The 18,729-nt window shown below is 51.2% G+C and overlaps 3 protein-coding genes across 3 annotated transcripts; all 3 read right to left on the bottom strand.

The window, feature by feature from the left end:
* Nucleotides 1-3,261: 3,261 nt before the first annotated feature.
* LOC135632290 (protein CANDIDATE G-PROTEIN COUPLED RECEPTOR 7-like) lies at nucleotides 3,262-5,123 on the bottom strand. The gene has a single exon (XM_065140725.1). It carries the CDS (start codon nucleotides 4,955-4,957, stop codon nucleotides 3,575-3,577), a length of 1,383 nt encoding a protein of 460 aa, XP_064996797.1. The 5' UTR covers nucleotides 4,958-5,123; the 3' UTR covers nucleotides 3,262-3,574.
* Nucleotides 5,124-5,629: 506 nt separating this feature from the next.
* Nucleotides 5,630-9,019, bottom strand: LOC135633614 (beta-carotene isomerase D27, chloroplastic-like). The gene is made up of 7 exons (XM_065143284.1): nucleotides 7,878-9,019; nucleotides 7,526-7,618; nucleotides 7,036-7,097; nucleotides 6,754-6,860; nucleotides 6,213-6,308; nucleotides 6,072-6,139; nucleotides 5,630-5,965 (listed from the first exon to the last, which is right to left on the bottom strand). Exons 1-6 carry the CDS (start codon nucleotides 8,235-8,237, stop codon nucleotides 6,093-6,095), a joined length of 765 nt encoding a protein of 254 aa, XP_064999356.1. The 5' UTR covers nucleotides 8,238-9,019; the 3' UTR covers nucleotides 5,630-5,965; nucleotides 6,072-6,092.
* Nucleotides 9,020-9,786: 767 nt separating this feature from the next.
* On the bottom strand, nucleotides 9,787-10,780 carry LOC135633613 (histone H1-like). Its single transcript, XM_065143283.1, has 2 exons — nucleotides 10,503-10,780; nucleotides 9,787-10,415 (listed from the first exon to the last, which is right to left on the bottom strand). Exons 1-2 carry the CDS (start codon nucleotides 10,710-10,712, stop codon nucleotides 9,972-9,974), a joined length of 654 nt encoding a protein of 217 aa, XP_064999355.1. The 5' UTR covers nucleotides 10,713-10,780; the 3' UTR covers nucleotides 9,787-9,971.
* Nucleotides 10,781-18,729: the final 7,949 nt, after the last annotated feature.

Genomic DNA, 18,729 nt, shown 5'->3' on the forward strand with positions numbered 1-18,729 from the left:
GGGCAAAACAACGAGCGAGAGAAGAGGCGATGCGTTGGGAGCGAGGGCGCTGTCAAGGGGCCCACCACCCTTCCAAATCACCTACCTAATACAAACCGATGGGACCGACACAAAACAATTTATAACCAACACAGATCTCCTTTACTCCTCCCCCCATTGTTCCCCATCACACACACGCACATACACATATATTACATTGATTAGTTAACACACACACCCACACCCACATACTTGATGGAGGTGCGGCGTCAACATCCCCGAATGACTCGGGACTTCGCCAACGTCATCTCTCTCTGTCTAAAGCAGTATCACCTGACTGAGATACTCGCGGAGTATCGAAGTGAATACAAGTACACAAATTATTATTTGGTGGCTGTGATCACCTCACCGCGACGTATGCCAAAAAGTACCCGCGGGGGGCGGGGTACGGGTGGGACCCCGGATCTAGTCATCTGGTGCGTCATTGCCTCGTGGGTTTAGCGCGGGGAGGGGACATAATAGGACAAAGTGTCGTCTCGGCGTTATCCGGCTCGGACTTGAGACGCGCTCCCATGTGGCGCCGGACAAGCTTTGGGCTCATCCAACCCGAGCGACTCGGTTTTGTCGGTTAGGTCAGCGTTTGGACGCACGTTCTCGTGCTCCCTTCCGTGCATGCATCCATGCATGTTATACTTAGTCCCGCTTTAAAGACCGTGCTGTTATTGATGTGCATGTTAAAGAAGCTAATAAGATATAACAATCGAGTTCTCGGGTGACCTCTGCGTCTGCCTTGAGAATAAATATACTTTTACATGTCTAAAGTTAGCGCATAATATCTCATATATAATTATCACCGGCGCACTTTCTTCATCGTGCCGTGAAGGTGCCATTGGTGATGCCGCCATTGAGTCAACGAACGCGGCTGACTCGTTGGGGCGTTATGACTGCCGGTGAGTTGACTCAGCAGCCCATCGAACGGGCCTCGTTCAAAACTTGTCCAGGCCGAGCGTCAGTAGCTTTCGAGGATTTCCCTCGGCCTACCCAACCGAGCTCCATTGAGCCTTTTGATCTCGGTCCGATTCGACTCGCTCCAGCTCAATAGCTCTGCCATGGAGGTGTTACTGGGCGGCTTCTAGACGCTGTCTATTCATCGAGATCAATGTCTCTATCCCTTGGCAGAGTTCATATCTATTGACGTAGTCCACATTCATTCTTTAAAATACATACCCTGCAACTGAAGCTGTCTCTTCAGGTGACTCGAGTGTTCCCAATCATTCTTTCGAGCAGATTCATACCTAAAGCTTGTTAACGAGGATCCTTAATTTTCTGCATTATTACTTGCAACTCAGCCTGTTCAGAAAGCAATCCAGGTCATTTAAACTTAGGACAATTGTTGTTATGTAAGATGAATGAGTATGAACCTGAAGTAAATCTTATCACCTAGGTAAAGCAATCATAAACCATTATGGACCCAATATTGTTGATACTACGCTCCAGATTTCCTTTCATTAGTTCATGGCAATCCACAAGAAAGAATTCTTCCAAAGGAACAGTCCATTATTTCCTCAGATTGAGAACCTTATACGAGTAGGCAGATTTCCTTTCATTAGTTCACCACAATGGTTATCATATTTCCACAAGAAAAGAATCCTCCAAAGGAGTTTATTATTTCCTCAGACTGAGAACTTCATACAAGTAGGCAGATTTCCTTTCATTAGTTCACAACAATTAATCATATTTCCACATTAAAGGATTCTTCCAAAGGAACAGTTCATTGTTTCCTTAAGACTGAGAACCTCATACTTGTAGGCAGATTTCCTTTCATCAGTTCACAACAATGGTAATCGTATTTCCACAATAACGGATTCTTCCAAAGGAACAGTTCATTATTCCCTTGACACTGAGAACCGAATACAAGTAGGCAGGTCTCCTCTGTGCATGTTTGCTTGCTTCCTGCATGGCCCTTTACGAAGAGATAAGAAGGTAGGCAAACCTCCAATTCCATTCAGCCTCCTTGGATCTCAAGGATGGTTGATTGAACCATGGTTTCTGTGAAACCTTGGAGAATTTTGTGAAACATAATACGAGGATACCCAAAGGCCATGTCATTGCTTGAATCTAAACAAGAGGTGGTGTTGTTGAAAGAAATAGAAGACAGAACTTGATTGAGAAAAAAAAAAAAAAGAGAATTATTCGATAGATGCACCCTTCTCCACAACCTAAGATGCTATATTGCCATTATATAGTAATTCTACTACAATAGCAACACAACCTAAGCATAGACAATTAATACCTTGAAACATGAGGAAAGTTCTATAGCATAAGAAATCATAATTCTACCACATATTATTCTACTCAGTTAAGATTACTGTCAGCCTCTTTCAGGTATGAATCTATCTAATTCAAAAGGAAAGAACTTGCAGCAGTATCTCAGTTTCAATTCAAACATGGGTTTGATTCACACTCTATGTTCTGCAAATTATTCACCATCCAAAAAGAGGAAAAAAATAGAGTCTCTCTCTAAAGAAATACGTTGAAGATGTATAAAACCTTTCAACGAGATGATGCTTTTTCAAATCTCTCAAAATGAAATTTGTTCCGCCACGATTCCTTTGTTTAAGAGGGTGCAAATATCTAAATTTCATCCTTGTAGATACTTTTTTAGGCTCATTATCGATGCAATCACAAATTTGTATCTATTTTTCATGATATTATGCATGGAGCAAATATATCATGGCCAATTCTTCAAAAGATTCTTCCACAATGAACTCTGATAAGTGAGATTTCGAGGAAGTGTTTACAAAATCTTCGTCTGTTCGAAGAAATGATTCATCGAAATAATGAGTCACCCCTTCCATTGATATGACACATCTGAGATCAACAAATGCTCCTCAAGAGTTTCTCTATTCAATCCTTTTCCTTCTCCTTGTTATTGAATATCTCGTTCATATACATTTTCTCTATATTTCTTGAGGCCTCTAGTGTAGATAAGAAAAGAAAAGGGACGATGATGCCAATCTAACAAGATGCACAATTGTATGCCAATTCAGGAGGCAGTTATAATCACAAAAAGAGAAGCTCATGTCATGGAATTGGTACCTTCACATGAAGTTCAACAATTAAATATTTTAGATGAGATGCTTCCACAACTCAGTATATAATACATAATATTAACACCATAAGAGAGCACTCAGATTCTCCTTTCTGTAGTCAGATTAGAACATCTAAGCCATTCTACTAGCAAGGAAAGACCAAGTTATCCAGCCACCAACACCTCGAGAGTGTCAAGAAAAGAAAACAAACAAATTTCTACTGGCAGAGAAACATGATAGTTATCGGAACACATTAACATTACTAGCATGGATAATTGGGTAGCTGCATGCTATTGTGACGATGCTGATACTAAATAAGAAGACCAGATTTTTTGTGACACCGAATTAGCAAATCCAATTACTGTAAGATAGCAAAGGAAAAGGAAAACGAGTACAAGACAAAGAGTAGATCCAACCTCCATCTTCGAGCTTCCCCAGCAGTTCTGCACACGGTACAACCCATCAAGGAAGTGCATTGGATGATTACCCCTGCAATTTCTGCGTCACAATTCGAACTCGTCATCCAGCCTGAGCGCCTCGGCGGCAGCTTCCTCCTCGTCGTCGTCGTCAATCGCAAGGTAAGGGTTGTGCGCCTCGGGCCTGAACCTGAAGCCGGTGAAGATATAGAAAGCGAGGGTGGCAAGCTCCCCAGCCAGCACGCTGGTCCACAGGTACCGGTAGGAGGTTATGGTGACGAGGGCGTAGACCACCACTCTGGTGAAGTAGATGTAGCAGATGACGACGACGTAGTACTGGCGGAACAGGGTGAGCTTCATGAGGTTGACGGCCGCCTTGCCGTCAGTCCTGGCGGCCTCTCGTAGGTTCTTGATGGACCAGACGATGGGGAAGAGGACGGCGCAGCAGCAGATAACGTCGACGAGTAGGAAGACCTGCTTCCAGGTGATCCAGTCGCGGGCGTAGGGTCCCGATTCGTCGATGGCGACCTGGGCTATGTTGGCGACGACCTGGAGGGGGATGACGGCCATGAGCACCTTTTTCTCGCGGTCCTGGAGGTAGGGCTTGAGGAAGGACCAGCCGGTGCCGATGAGGACGATGAGGGTGAAGAGGGAGATCCCCTTGAGAAAGCTGAAGATGTAGAAGAGGACGTCCCAGCCGTGAGCAGAGCCGGTGCGCTCTATGTAGGACTTGTCCTCGGCCTCGCAGAGGAGGTTGAAGGCCTTGAGGACGACGACAGCGAGCATGAAGTAGTGAATGCCGAAGGTGGCGCGGCGCCTGCGGAGGAGGACGGCGGCCCAGATGGTGGCCAGGGCAGCGTAGGCGAAGAAAAGGAGGGAGTAGACGAGGGGCAGGGCGGCGGCGCCGGCGGAGAGATAGGCGCGACGGGAGGGATCGAAGGGGTCGGGGCGGTTGAACATGGCGGAGCGGACGGACATGGAGACGCGGAGCTGGGGGAGGCAGTTGGCGAAGACAAGGGTGAACTGGCCGGGGCTGTCGGTGAGGTTAAGGGCGAGGCGGAATGTGGAGGCGCGGGCGACGGCAACGCCGGAGGGGTTGGGCGGGGGGAGGAGGCGATCGAAGGAATAGACGACGCGGACGAGGTCGGACTGGAGGGCGCAGGTGATGTCGAGGTCCTGCAACTGGCGGAGGACGTGCAGCCAGGCGTCCCGGGTGCAGAGGAAGAATCCGAGCTGCGACAAGTCCATGTCGCCCGCGGCCGCCGCCGTCGATTCCAATGCGGAAGAGAAGGCGATGCCGGTGACATTGAGCTCCAGGCCGCCCCACCGGGTAAACCCGAACTCGTCGAAAGGGATGATGGACCGCGCGTCCGACCACACCTCCATCTCCCGGATCTCAGCCCTCACCGCCCAAATCCATGACAACATGATCATCATCGCCAACACCAATGCTTTCGCCTCCATCGCCATTCTCACCTCCTCTCTCGATTCCTAGATCTCAATTTCTTCTCCTCGCCCCCTGGTCGCCGATGGAGGCCTCGGTATAGGCGAAGAGGAAGAAGGGAAAGGAGCGGAGCGGAGAGGAGAGAGATCCGAAGAACGCCTCTCACACGTTGGGAAGGCGTTATTCGACGGCGATGCTTGGCTTTATCAAGGAAGGTGCGGTTGCAACGTTAACGAATCGAATCCGTCGGGGAACGCTGCGAGCGATCAATCCAAATTACCAAACGGGCGCTGTGTCGGTGGAAGGCCGAGTGGTTGCTTCGTGGGCTTTGACCGACCCTCGTTTTGTACTCCCGAGGAGGAATCCACGGAATTGTTTGGGTTTTTTTTTTTACTATTTGATTGAGTTTTACTTGATCGGTAGAATCGAATACCATAAATAATGATAATATTATCTTTGGTTGACATGTTGACTTACCTTTTGATTTAAGCTTCGGCTCATCGATTGCAGTGAGAACGTTGACATCAATCACCACCCACATGTAGGGCTATAAATGATTCGAAGTAAAAGGAGTTAAGATTGACGTATATTCAATCCCATTAAGAGTCCAGATGACTAAATTACGACTTTGACATATCTTATTCAAAATGCGTATGATTCAAAATACTTAAACTTATAATATAGATCGATACAATCTCTCAAACGAAATGTTTGTTTTATTTAAGATGTCTAAAGACATGTTTTCATACAACTCAAAAGCAAGTCACTTCCAAATTGTTCTTTGTGGCACGGTAGCACTACAAATTGGGTTACACGAACATTGTTATGGACTTGTGACTGGTCTCTATGGCCAGAATTCTTGTACATATTTTGTATCAATTAGGAAGATCCTAATAAGAACATATACACAAAGTAATATGCTATCTCATCTCGTCATCTTTGATAACATGGCCTAACTTGGAAAATGTGTTTTTGTGAAACAGATTTCCATATCTTCTGAATAGTAAGTTTCGCTTGCTTTTCCATCTCGTCATCTTCGGAAGAACATCCGACCGCAAGGTATGAAAACAGATATTTGAAGATTATAACATATGCAGAACAAACTGAATGAACTTGAAAGGTTGATAACGAAAAGCTGACCTATTTAGGCTTCTATGTTCTTCATTGTAGTTTAGGACAGACTGGAGAGTTGGTGTTGGCCACAGAACCTGCAAAAATGCCTCATGTTCAGAATGCTGAATTCAAGTGTTTTCATTTGGTTTGATGATGTATTTGACGTACACATATCAGCGTAGCAAGGCTGCTTTGAAACAGCATCTTCTTCAAAGAGAGGAGGAACCTGACCATACACCATTTCACAGCTCATATCCTCGAAATCTGCAGAAACGTCACAAGTAGAACATTGTCACCTAAGTTAACCGCTGCTAATTACCAAAAATTGCAAAAATGACCATCAGCAATCAAAAAATAAATTACTGATAGGGCATAATGAAGACAAGAAGAGGCCCATTCGTCATGATGCTGCCAATCGATTCACCAAGACAATAACAATGTCACTCAGAGTTCGTAGACACTTATTACGTTCAACCATTTCAACGAACAACTAAGCGAGGATAGAGCTTAAGAAACTGTGGCAACAGGAACTTTAACAAATAATAAGTACCTTAATCAAGTGAAATGTTAAACTGTAGTTCATATATGATTAAAGATTTCTGTATATAATGATATAGGCTGTTTCATGAAGATCATCGAGAACAGAAACTAGCAAATGGAAAGACAGGCCGTATGCAACTAACAAAATATGTGGAGAAGCTTTGCATACTTGGATTCATAGTTAAGGGAAGCCCAAATTCGTTTGTAAAAAAATCTTGAGTTGGCAACTTGCACATGTTCACACACATCCCAACGCATCCACTGTTCTCCAAGTACCTACACATAAGCATAAATGACAACTAAAAAATGTCTTCTTTAACTTATCGGTATGAGTAGATCGCATGTTCTGAGTTCTCATAGCTATTTCTATCATATGGTCTCTAAAGATTGGAATGAACAAACACTAATAAAATCCAATAGAGAAATTATGTTTCAGCTGAGAGAAGCACACCTGCACTTCTTTATTTGTACTCCGCTTCTTTGTTTCACACCGTTGACTTCCACTTCAATAACCTGAGGAAAATACTGAGTGCTCAGTAAAACTACTAGCACATATGCACAACTGCAATAAGAATTTAACTCTGCTCATGTAAATATTTCTAATACCATCATACATTCAACTTCATACACTTGGAAAATGATAATCAAGATAGCTCGTCATAAGTGAGGGTTTTCAGACCACTGTAGAAGCAGATGTAACAAAGTTATTATGTTACCCAGAGCAGTAGTCATAATTCTAGTAGCATATTCAGTCCCAGATGCATGAATTCGAACAAACTATTAATGCTGATTTCACATGGTGGTTGTTAAGGATCTCACTTATATCGAAAAAATTTTCAAAAACAAGAAGCAATTATATTCACTATTGAACCTCCAAGAAAATGTTTGCAAGAAACATAACATATTCCATATCTAAATTTTTAACAAGAAATCATAAGTACCTCAGATGGTCCAACTAACCAGTGAAAGAATGGCACTGTCAAAGCAGCATTAAATTCAGCTGCCCATCTTGTAGGAGGAAACAATTTTCTGAACTGCAATCAGTCAAATAAACCAATAAGTACTGTTCACCATTCCAACAGAACCAGTGCTAATTCTCTAGCACTCTCTCTCTGAAAATAGTTCATGTATTAAAAGCGAGCTTAGGAGAAAGAAACTATCCATATTTTCTGCTAAAACTACTAGAATAACATTTCCTATCCTAAACTTAATTAGCAATCTATGCAAAGAAGGCGGGGTGCCAGTGGAACAACTAAACTCTAGCCTTTTGTCAATCAAAATCATCTTTGGCACCTGAGCTGGAGCACCAGGGGGCAACATGGATAGGAGAACCTCCCTCACCACCTCCTGCTGCTGTTTTCTGGATCTTCCTATCATCACCCTCTTTGAAACATCCACAAATCTTTCGTAGTCCATATCCCAGAGAGCATTGTTTTTCTTCGACACTTCACTGGTCGCGAACTTCTCCATCTTCCGAGCAAAGAGAGACATGAATAATTTCTCAAAGAGCCCATCTTTATACTGTGTCTTCTGTCCCATTGGTGCCGGAACACCTGCTGGCTCGGCTATCCCTGCACAACGAAAAGAATAACTGCGTCCACCACGCCATTTTGTGACAGGAAGCTTGGCAGTGGGCATACACAACAGTTCCATAGCCTATTATCTTGTGAGACTCTCTGTGAGTATGCACCTAGGTGGATCCTTGCAAATCTGATGCAGATGAGTACAGAGGCTCAACTGCAAGTGTTTCTCCAGATGTTCCATGAAACAAAAAAGCCATGAGGTACAGATTTGTGAAGGAATTTCCACCATAGAAAAGTAGGATGAGTTTGGGACATGGACCAAAGTCTAGCTGCTACGAGGTGAGATTACTGCCGGTATTTGATGTGAGGTCAGGGAAGGGACAACATGGGCATGTTCCTAACCAATCATTTATGGAATATTCCGGATAGGGAGAGCTATTGCAGCCACAAAGTGAAAATGGTCAGGACTTAATTGGCATGACATACAGTAACAAGCAACAATTATGAAACATTAGAAAGGGGATTGCAAGATTGTATGTCACCTCTGCAGAGAAACTCGCAAATTGTTTATTTCTGTATCATGTTCAGCCTATCTTAGGCATTGGGTTTCCAAAGGATTCAAGTCAGATGACACTGAGATTTCTGTTCACAGGATTCAAGTCAGCCTAATTCGATTGCAAATGGTAAAGAGAAAATAATAATATAATGAAATTAACATTCATTATAAGCCTACTCAGGTAGCATTTAAGATTGAAATTAGTGGGAAGATCTTCCTCCCAATCCGTTCAAACCATTCTTGCATCTATTTTAGCATATGAGACTGAATAAAACGTAGAAGATTTGTTTCCACTTTGCAAACTTGAAGTAATGGAAATGTAAACATCCAAACCGCATAAGAGGAAGAGAAAGCGATACACAGCACGGCTTAGTGGTACTGCGATCGCAGCTCTTGGACTCGCCTCTCCAACTCATCGATTCGTTGGCCCCAGTCGCTCCTAATCTCTACCGGCTGGACTTGTTGGCCGTGGTCGAAGCCGAAGGCTTCTCCTCTGCCGTCGGTCGCCGCCCTCTTCCTCCTTTTCTTCTTATCACCCAGCTTCCGCGCCTCTCTCTTCGCGACGGCTTTTTGGAGCGCCTGCAGCACGTCCGACCCCCTCAGCGCCCCGGGGGCCCCACCGTAGGTTCCCTCGTCCGCTATGTTCGGAGCGGGAGGAGGATCTCGGTCCTCTGGAACGTGGCCCGATCGGAGAGCGGCGAGCCTCGCCGAGGCAGCAGCCGCCTCCGATGCCCCTACGCCGACCTGCGACCTGACGGCGCGCCGCTCGGGGAGCTTGGCAGCGAAGGCGAGAACGGCGTCGCGGGGACGGCGGTAGTGAGGGAGGGAGAGAGGGAAGGATCGCGTGGGGGCTGTGGTGAAGAGCATCGATGCGGATGCAAAGATCAGATTACGGCGCAGTCGAGGCGGCAACAAAGCCCAATTGGTTTTGATACAAGTGATTTGAGGAAGGCAAGGCCATGGGCTCCACCCGTCACATCATGGCCCACCAATCCAACGCACAGGAAAGCATCACCGCCGATCAACCATCTAAGCATGATATCATCGTCTTCCACGTTCACATATCAAATTCTTGAAGACGGTACCTCACATTCAAAAAATCGAAGCAAGTATAGCTACAGAGTTTTAGCATCAACTCAACTTGCCATAACATTGCAGCATGATTAACCATACAAGACGAAACGAAGATTGCATTACAAGAGGGTGAAGCTGACACACCACCATCAACTCTGTCGACTAAGCGGCGACCCAAACTATGAACAAAGGTAACAGCGACCGAGCCCTATCAACTATCTATCTACAGGATCATCAAGCGGTGGTCTTCCTCGCTTTCTTGGAAGCCGGAGATCTGATGGACTTGGGCTGCTTCGGTTTCGGAGCAGCGGCCATCTTCGCCTTCTTGACCCCGGTTCTCTTCCCCTTGGGAGAAGGTTTCGTGGCTTTATTTGTGGCATCAGCAGAAGCCCTTGTCCTCCTTGCAGCTTCGTTCGGCTTCTTCGTCTCCTTCACAGGCTTCCTCTCGTCCTTCTTCTGTTTCTTCTTCTCATCCTTCTTTCCGACTTCCGCTAGCTTGAAGGAAGCCTTCACCTTTACAAGCTTTCCCTTTGCTGTAAAATTCCTTAATTGGACGGCCAAGACCTTCTTGTAGTTCGGCGTCAGCACTCCCTTGTGCTTCTCCTCCATGAACTTGGCAATAGCGTAAGCACTCGATCCAGTCTTCTCGTTCAGGGCTAATATGGCCTCCTTGATCATCTAATTACCAGCAGAATATAATCAGAATCTAATTTCGTACACAGGAAACGCTAAATAGATTGAAGGCAGAAAGGTGAGGGTTTTAACCTCGAAATAAGGCGGGTGAGACGGTGTGGAAGGCTTTGAACCCTTAGGCTTCTTCTCCTTGCGGGCTTTCGGGGCCCTCACCTTCTTCTCCTTTCCTGGCTTCTCCTCGACGGGCTTGGAGTCGACGGGGGCCTCCGCCACCGGCTCCTCCTCGACGGCGGGGGCTGCTGCTGCGGCGACGACGACCTCAGCTCCTTCCTCAGCCGACATGACTACCGACGCTTACGCCGCACCACCTTCACACACCTGGGTTCTAATCTAATCCGGCGAAGAGTGACGGGGTTCGGAAGCGGCATCTTATAGTCGGGCAAAAGGGCAGGGGAGGAGGCGATCGAAGGCTACAATTGGTGCAGAGAGGACGCACACGGATCGGTTCCTTTTCTCCTGCATCCCAACCGTCCAGGTATCCTCTGAGAGCGATCGGGATAGCATTCGCTGTGAGTTTCCAGAACGAGCGATTTGTTTCTTTGGGCGGTGTGTATCTTTGGTCATTTCCTGTCTCACATTGGAAAACTGACCTTTTTTTATATATTTTTTAACAAAAAAATCTTTAAATAATATATTTGGTAATTTTTATGATCACAAAGATTATGTATGATTGATTATATATGCATCATTGCTCATTATTTCTTTGTAACAACGACCTTATCTTAATTTATATTCTTCAAAAAATACATTAAAATATTTGTTTTAAAAAAATATCTTGAATTCATAAAAAAAAAATCAAGACAATTATGGTTAGTGTTACGGTAAGTAACTTTTTAGCCGTGACTTCGGGGTCGACGCGGTTGGTTCAGGGCTCCAAATGACTCGGATCAAACGTGACTCCATTTGAAGTCCCGGGGCGGCGGATGCGGGGGATCTCGCTGGGAAACTCCGCCTTGTCGAGCAGGCTTAACAGCGGTCGGGTGCCTGCACACAGGTCGGGTCGGTAGCTCGGCCCGACCCCTCCGACGATCAAGTCATTGGGGAGAAGTATAGTATTGAGAGATCGATTCCCCTCCCTTTTTCGGTTGGGAGCCGGGGGGGTATTTATACAGGGGGTTTGATGTTACCTGATGGGCCATTCTGCAGGAGGAGGGTCGTACCTCTGATGGCGTCTGTCGTCGTCGCGGGCGTTGCGCAGAGAGCCGAGCTTCGGTAGGGTGAGGGGAGCGTCGGTCAGCCGAGGGGGTCTGGGTACGGTGGGTGTGGGTGCATGTCGTGTCGTCATTAACGTTCGTTCTGGGGCAGTGTGCCGCACAGGGTGTTCGACGTGGGGGGTGTATTACGTCAAATCCGGGGTGCTATGTCAGGTCAGTTTTTTACCCCTATCATATGCCCCATCCGAAATGAGCTATGCGTCGGTTTTGCATGTGGGGAGTCCGATGCATGGCTTCCTGCTTCAGGCGTGCTATTCGTGTGGGTCTGAGAGGCGCGCCGTAGACGGATCGGTCGCGTGAACGCTTCTTGAGCAGCGCTAGGCCGAGACACGCAACTCTATCGGGAGGCCGAGCAGGGTTGGACTCGGGACCAATAGAGCCGATGAGGATCGAGAGCCGAGGGCCGAGGAGCACAACGCAGGCGGGGTGACCGCACAGGTGTGTCTCGGGATGTGATGGAACCGAGGGCCGAGGAGCACAACGCAGGCGGGGTGACCGCGCAGGTGACTCGGGATGACGTAAAGCCGAGGGCCGAAGAGCACAACGCAGGCGGGGTGACCGCGCAGGTGTGGCTCGGGATGGCGTAAAGCCAAGGGCCGAGGAGCACAACGCAGGCGGGGTGACCGCGCAGGCGTGACTCGGGATGGCGTAAAGCCGAGGGCCGAGGAGCACAACGCAGGCGGGGTGACCGCGCAGGCGTGACTCGGGATGGCGTAAAGCCGAGGGCCGAGGAGCACAACGCAGGCGGGGTGACCGTGCAGGTGTGACTCGGGATGGTGTAAAGCCGAGAGCCGAGGAGCACAACGCAGACGGGGTGACCGCGCAGGTGTGGCTCGGGATGGCGTAAAGCCGAGGGTCAAGGAGCACAACGCAGGCGGGGTGACCGTGCAGGTGTGACTTGGGATGGCGTAAAGCCGAGGGCCGAGGAGCACAACGCAGGCAGAGTGACCGCGCAGGTGTGACTCGGGATGGCGTAAGGCCGAGGGCCGAGGGGCCGAGTAACACGACCAAGTGGGCAGGACGCGAGGACGCAGCCTCGGGCACCACACAGCTAACGAACACGGCAGGCGGTTGGGCCGCACCGCGGTGAGTCTCGGCAGAGATTCGGCCGAGGCGCTTGGTGCAGGTAGGCTGTAACCGAGGTGATGGCCCCGGGCGTAACACGACCGAGGCGATACTTGGCTTTTGATCAATGTTTGGTCGTTTTGACCGTTGTGCGGGCGCGGGCAGCCGGGTTGCCTTTTGCCTATGGAAGATCAAAGGCCACGCATTTTGGGCGTCGTCGGTTTTCGAGGTTGATATGATTAGGGGCTCCGTACTTCGCACCGCGCTGTGATTAAGAGCCGTGCCAGCCGAAGTTATGGCGATGCGGCTTTTGCGTCTTCGCAGCACATCTCAGGAGGGGAAGGGTTGCCGCTTCGGCGGGAAACAGGCTATAAATAGCGCTCCGTCGGTCTCTTTCACTTCTTGGTACCTGCATTCGCTTCAACCCCCTCTTTGGGTGACTTAGCTTAGCACTCTTCAACCGCCCTGCCTTCCCAAAAGCTCGGTAAGGATGGCTTCCCCTCCGTCGTCGTCTCCTTCTTCGCCTCCTATTTCCGGTGCCGCCGGTGAGAAGGTGGCGTTGGCGAGCCCCCGCTCGTCGTCCGAGGAACGGGCCACCAAAGCCCTTGAATCGCTGATGTGGTCGCACAACCTCGACTTCACCGTGAGCGAGTCGTCGCTGGACCTCCTTCGGGACCGTTATGGTATCCCGACGGAGTTCACGCTCCTTGCCCCTGAGCCGGGGCAGCGGGCGTATGATCCCATTCCTAGTGGCTTTGCCCTAACCGTAGATGCCTTCGAAGCCGGACTACGCCTACCGTTCCACCCAGTCATAACCTCCTGTGTCGCGTGGTGGCGCATTTCTCCTTCTCAGATGGCGTCGAATTCTTGGCGCTACCTGGTGGCGTTCCTCGAGGAATGCTACTACGCCCGAATCACCCCGAGCCTGTCTCTTTTCCTTTCCTGTTTTCGCCTGTCTAGGGGGTCAGGGGGCTATTACTTGTCGGCCCGACCTGGTTTCCGAGTCAGCAGGGCTCCTTCCAGCAACAATGGGTGGAAGGAGCGCTTCTTCTATGTCTGCCATCCGGAGAGTTGGAGCTTCGGGCTTCGGTGGGCGGCGCGCGCAGTTGATAACACTGCCCCGTCCTTGGATGAGGGGGAGCTCCGAGCCCTTCAAAGATTGAAGGAGATCCTCCCGTCTTCTAGAGTCATCCGAAAGATGACCGAGGCGTGGTTGGTCGAGGCAGGCTTGAGCCCGGTACCTCGAGGTATGCCTTGAGAAGGTGGCGGTAGGCCCTCATGTTTTATTTTCCTCTTTCGGGGTGCTCATCGAGGCGATGTGTTTTCGCAGAGATGGTGAACTTTGCTGCAGTGCGCGGAGGACGCGCCCCGTCCGCAGCATCTCCACAGCGTCAGGTCGGCCTTGGCGCCGGCACAAGAGAGGCGCAGTGGAGCTCGAGCATGCCCGCCCTCGGAAGAAGGCCAAGGTCGGTGCTTCAAAGAAACCTACTCCCCCGCGGGCTCAGGAGAGCGTGGGGGCGGCGGAGTCGGGCTCGCACGACAGGCGAGGGCGAGGTCGAGGCGAGGCAGGCCCGAGCAACGAGGCGGGGAAGGCGTCGCGAGAGCCCTCGATCCGGGACTTGTGCCGTCTGCCCGCGGGGCCGCCGAACGACTTCTACCAAGCATGCTTGATGGGCGAGCTTTCCGAAGGCCAACCCTCTGACCGGCTGGTAGCCCGTTCGGGGGGGCTGACCCGCGGGACCCGGGTGTGGGCCGATGCGGAGACCGCGGCTGCGTTCATCCGAGGGGGGCTGCAACCCGACCTGGCTCGCGAAATGTATACTCTGCCGTCGGACGTCTTGCTCGGTAAATCCGTGAAGTCGCTGCTGTGGGTAAGTGCTCCGCTGTTGGCTTCCGACCCATGACGCAACCGAGGGTTCTGACTTTTCCTCCTATAGGGTCAGCACTACGCTATGGCGTTGGCAGATCGTCTTCACGACTCGGGCCGGGCCTTGGGTATTTCGTGCGATCGCAATGCCGAGCTACGCAGGCAGCTTGAGGAGGTTCGTGCGGGGGCGGCTCCTGAGGCGGTCGCAGCAGCCGAGCAGCGCTCCTCGGAGCTTGAAGCGGAGGTGACGCGTCTCCGGGCTGAGGCAGGGGCGACCGAGGCTGAGGTCCTTCGCCTAAGGTCCGAGGTGAAGGCGGCTGAGGAGGAGAAAGACAACCTCCGAAGGCTACTAGAGGGGGAGCAGTCCGAGGCTTGCCTGGCTCGAGGCGAGGCGGTCGCCCTTACCCAGCGGCTGGAGGGGGCTTTGGCCGACGCGAAGGGGGCCTCGGAAGCCCTGGCGGCCGAGCGGGAGCGGCGGTCGGAGAAGGAGAGGGAAATAATCGAAGCCTACAATCAATCCCCCGGCTTCCAACTCAGGCTGGTTCGGTCATGGCAGGTTACCTACGAGTACGGGTACCGGATAGCCCTAGGCCGATTCCGGACGTGCCATCCCGGGTTGGGGGTCGAGGCGGATCCTTTTACCTTGCACCCCGAGGACTTGGACGTAGACATGCCGGAGGAGGTTCCTTTCGACGATAACGTCGGGGGCCCCGATGGCTTAGGGCAGTCTTGAAGTCGGCTCAGTCGAGCCGTTTTAGCTTGTAACTTTTGTAGTCTTCGGGTCAGGTCGCAGTTGTAATCCCGTGCTTCAGAAATAAAGGTCCTTTCCCCGTATGTCTTTGAGCTTCAGAAATTGCACAGCTTCGACTTGGGAGATGTTAACACGGGTATTGACCTCAGACAAAGAACTTTTTAAGGTTCTAAATGTTCCACGTTCTTGGCAAGGAGGAACCGTCCATCGTTGTGAGCCAATACGTACCCGGTCGGACCACGCCGGTGACCCGATATGGTCCCTACCACTTGGGGGCCAGCTTCCCCCTCGTTCGGGTCAGTTCGCTGACCTCGGCCCTTCGTAGGACTAGATCGCCTAACTTGATCGGCCGGGGTCGTCCCTTTTTGTTGTAGACCCTGGTGACGGCTCTCTGGTGAGAGAGGGCCTTCAGGTGCACGTCGGCGCGTCGCTCCTCGAGCATGTCAAGGCTGGCGCGAAGTCCCTAGTTCGAGGCTTCCTCGTCGTAGCTCCTCGTTCGAAGCGTGGCGATAGCCATCTCGGGTGGTAGGATGGCCTCGGTTCCGAACGTCAAGTCGTACGGGGATTCTCCGGCCACAGTCTTCGGAGTGGTGCGCAGCGACCATCACACACTGGGGAGCTCGTCCGTCCAGGTCGATCGGGCCGCAGACACTCTTCTTTTGAGGCCATCCAAGATGGACCGGTTGGTTACCTCGGCCAACCCGTTCGTCTGAGGGTGGGCCACCGAGTTGAACCTTAGTTGAATGCCATGATTGGTGCAGAATTCCCGGAACCTTGTGCCTGCGAACTGAGGTCCGTTGTCGGTGATAATGGCCCTGGGCAACCCGAACCGAGTTACCAGGTTCTTCCACACGAATTTCTCCATCTGATGTTCCGTGATCGTCGCCAGTGGCTCGGCCTCGACCCACTTTGTGAAGTAGTCTACTCCTACAATTATGTACTTCCGCTGTCCAGAAGCCAGTGGGAAGGGACCGAGGAGGTCCAGCCCCCACTGGGCAAACGGCCATACGCAGTCGATGGTGCGTTCCGGCCTCTCGGCTTTTCACAATCATGTCGTCCACGTAAACTTGCATGTTTCTGCCGATTTGATGGGCAAACATCTTGTTTACCGTCCTATGGTATGTGGCCCCGACATTTTTTAACCCGAACGACATGACCTTGTAGAAGTACATCCATTGATCGGTGAGGAAAGTCGTATGTTCTCTGTCTTCGGGCATCATCCTGATCTGGTTGTACCCTGAATAGGCGTCCATGAAAGAGAGCCGTGCGTGCCCCGCCGGCGCGTCGACTAGCTGGTCGATCTTCGGGAGGGGATAGCAGTCTTTAGGACACGCACTGTTGAGACTGGTGTAGTCAACGCACATCCTCCAGCTTCCATTGTGTTTTTTCACGAGAACTACATTGGACAACCACTGAGGATACTTGGCTTCTTCTATGAAGCCTACCGCTAAGAGTCGATCCACCTCCTCTTGTATGGCGCGTTGTCGGTCAGGGGTGTGGCGCCGGGTTTTACTTCACTGGGCGAGCGTCAGGTGGGATATTGAGATGATGCTCCGTTACCTCTGGGTCGACCCCCCCCCATGTCCGATGGGGACCAGGCGAAGATGTCGGCATTTTCCCGCAGAACACCAACGAGCTATTCCCGTTCCCGTTCGGGTAGTTCCGATCCGACCCTAACCGTTTGGTTTGGCCGCGCTTCCTGCAAAGGAACGTCAACAGTGGATCCCCTCGGCTCGGGGTGAGGAGCCAGTTTCTTCGCTTCCCGCGGATCTTCCAGGGGCGCCTCGGCCCTGGTTCCCTTGCCCAATGAGACGGAGGTAAGGTAGCAACGCCTGGACTCTCGGGGGCTTCCGGTGACTTCCCCGACCCCCTCGCGAGTCGGGAATTTGACGGTCCGATAGTAGGTCGAGACGACGGCTCTGACTTTGTTGAGGGTCGGTCGACCGAGTATGGCATTGTAAGCGGTGGGAAGGTCGACCACCAGGAAAGTGGTCATTACGGTCTTCGATCTCGGCGGGGTCCCCACAGTCAGAGGTAAGGTAATGGCTCCCAGGGGCGATATTGAATCTCCCGTGAAGCCGGTGAGCGCCGAGCAGATCGGGCTTAAATTTTCCCTGGCCAAGCCCAGCTTCTGGAAGGCACCGAAGTAGAGTATGTCGGCCGAGCTTCCCGTGTCGACCATGATTCTCCTCATTTGCGCGTTGGCTACCCTGGCCGATATTACCAAGGCGTCGTCGTGGTCAGGTCGCTCAGCAGCTCCGGTTGGGAAGGTGGTCTCGGGCTCGGGCTCGTGTCCCGAGGCTTCGTCGGGAGCGGACCGGGCGTACGCCTTCCTACCCGACATGGAACTTCCTCCGGATGCGGGGCCTCCGGCTATGACATCGATGTGTCGCTCGACAGGGCCCTCTGGGCGAGGTGACTGCTCCTTGTTTGGTCGGAGGTACTGGCCGAGATGACCTCTAAGGATGAGCTCCTCGATTTGTCTCTTCAACTCGTAGCACTGCTCAGTGTCGTGCCCGTGTTGTCGATTGAATCGGCAATACTTTGAACGGTCTGCGAGCTCCCGCTGGTTCTTCATCGGGTGAGGGTCCCTGAGCAGCCCCTTCCCTCTCTCGTGTAGGAATATTTCAGTCCGGGAAGAATTAAAGGCGGGAAGAGGAGGCCTCGGGTCAGGTCTGTCCAACTTTCGCCGGGAGGCGGTAGCTTTTTGCTGTCGGGGCGGTTCTTACTTGACCTTTTTGTGCTCCTCCCGCTTTACAGCCATCCAGGTTTCCGCGGTGATAAACTGACTGGCACGTTGCAGCATCTTGGGGACCGCGATGGGGGCCGCTCCACGAGCGAGCGGAAGAACCTGGAGAGCCGCAGGCCAGTCATGAAGGCCTGCATCAAGAGAGAGGGGTGAGCATCCGATAATCCACGGATTTGTGTTGTAAATCGGTTCACAAAGTGGGAGAGGGGCTCGTCCTCCTTCTGGTTGAGCCCCAAGAGCAACGCCATGGACGGCTTTGGTCGGGCGTACGCTAGGAAGTTAAGCTCGAAATCCTTGGCGAGCTGGTCGAAGGAGGCGATGGTCCCTGGCTTCAGGCCGCTGTACCACGCGCGGGCTGGTCCCCGCAGAGTCGTCGGGAACGCCCTGCACATCAGGGCGTCTGAAGTCCCGAATAGCGCCATCTGGGCCCGAAAAGCAGTCACATGGTCCGCCGGGTCGGCTGCGCCGTCATACGCATCCAGTGAGGGGAGGCGGAAGTGCGGCGGGATCGTTTGGTCCTGTATCTCGGGGATGAACGAAGATCCTTGGTGTCCGTCCGCCCCGAGCTCTCCCTTTGACTTACGAACTTCCTGTTGTACCTCGTCAAGCCTTTGACTAACGAGGCGCAGTTGAGCTCGTAGAGCGTTCGTCGA

The sequence above is a fragment of the Musa acuminata genome, chromosome BXJ3-3, assembly GCF_036884655.1.
Source record: "Musa acuminata AAA Group cultivar baxijiao chromosome BXJ3-3, Cavendish_Baxijiao_AAA, whole genome shotgun sequence".
NCBI lineage: Eukaryota > Viridiplantae > Streptophyta > Magnoliopsida > Zingiberales > Musaceae > Musa > Musa acuminata.

Coding starts and splice junctions, on each gene's coding strand:
- LOC135632290 (XM_065140725.1), bottom strand. CDS start 4,957: ATGGCGATGGAGGCGAAAGCATTGGTGTTGGCGATGATGATCATGTTG.
- LOC135633614 (XM_065143284.1), bottom strand. CDS start 8,237: ATGGAACTGTTGTGTATGCCCACTGCCAAGCTTCCTGTCACAAAATGG. Junction 7,619..7,877: donor CCCCTGGTGCTCCAGCTCAG/GTGCCAAAGATG, acceptor GACTGATTGCAG/TTCAGAAAATTGTTTCCTCC. Junction 6,140..6,212: donor GCCTTGCTACGCTGATATGT/GTACGTCAAATA, acceptor GCATTTTTGCAG/GTTCTGTGGCCAACACCAAC.
- LOC135633613 (XM_065143283.1), bottom strand. CDS start 10,712: ATGTCGGCTGAGGAAGGAGCTGAGGTCGTCGTCGCCGCAGCAGCAGCC. Junction 10,416..10,502: donor CTCACCCGCCTTATTTCGAG/GTTAAAACCCTC, acceptor GCTGGTAATTAG/ATGATCAAGGAGGCCATATT.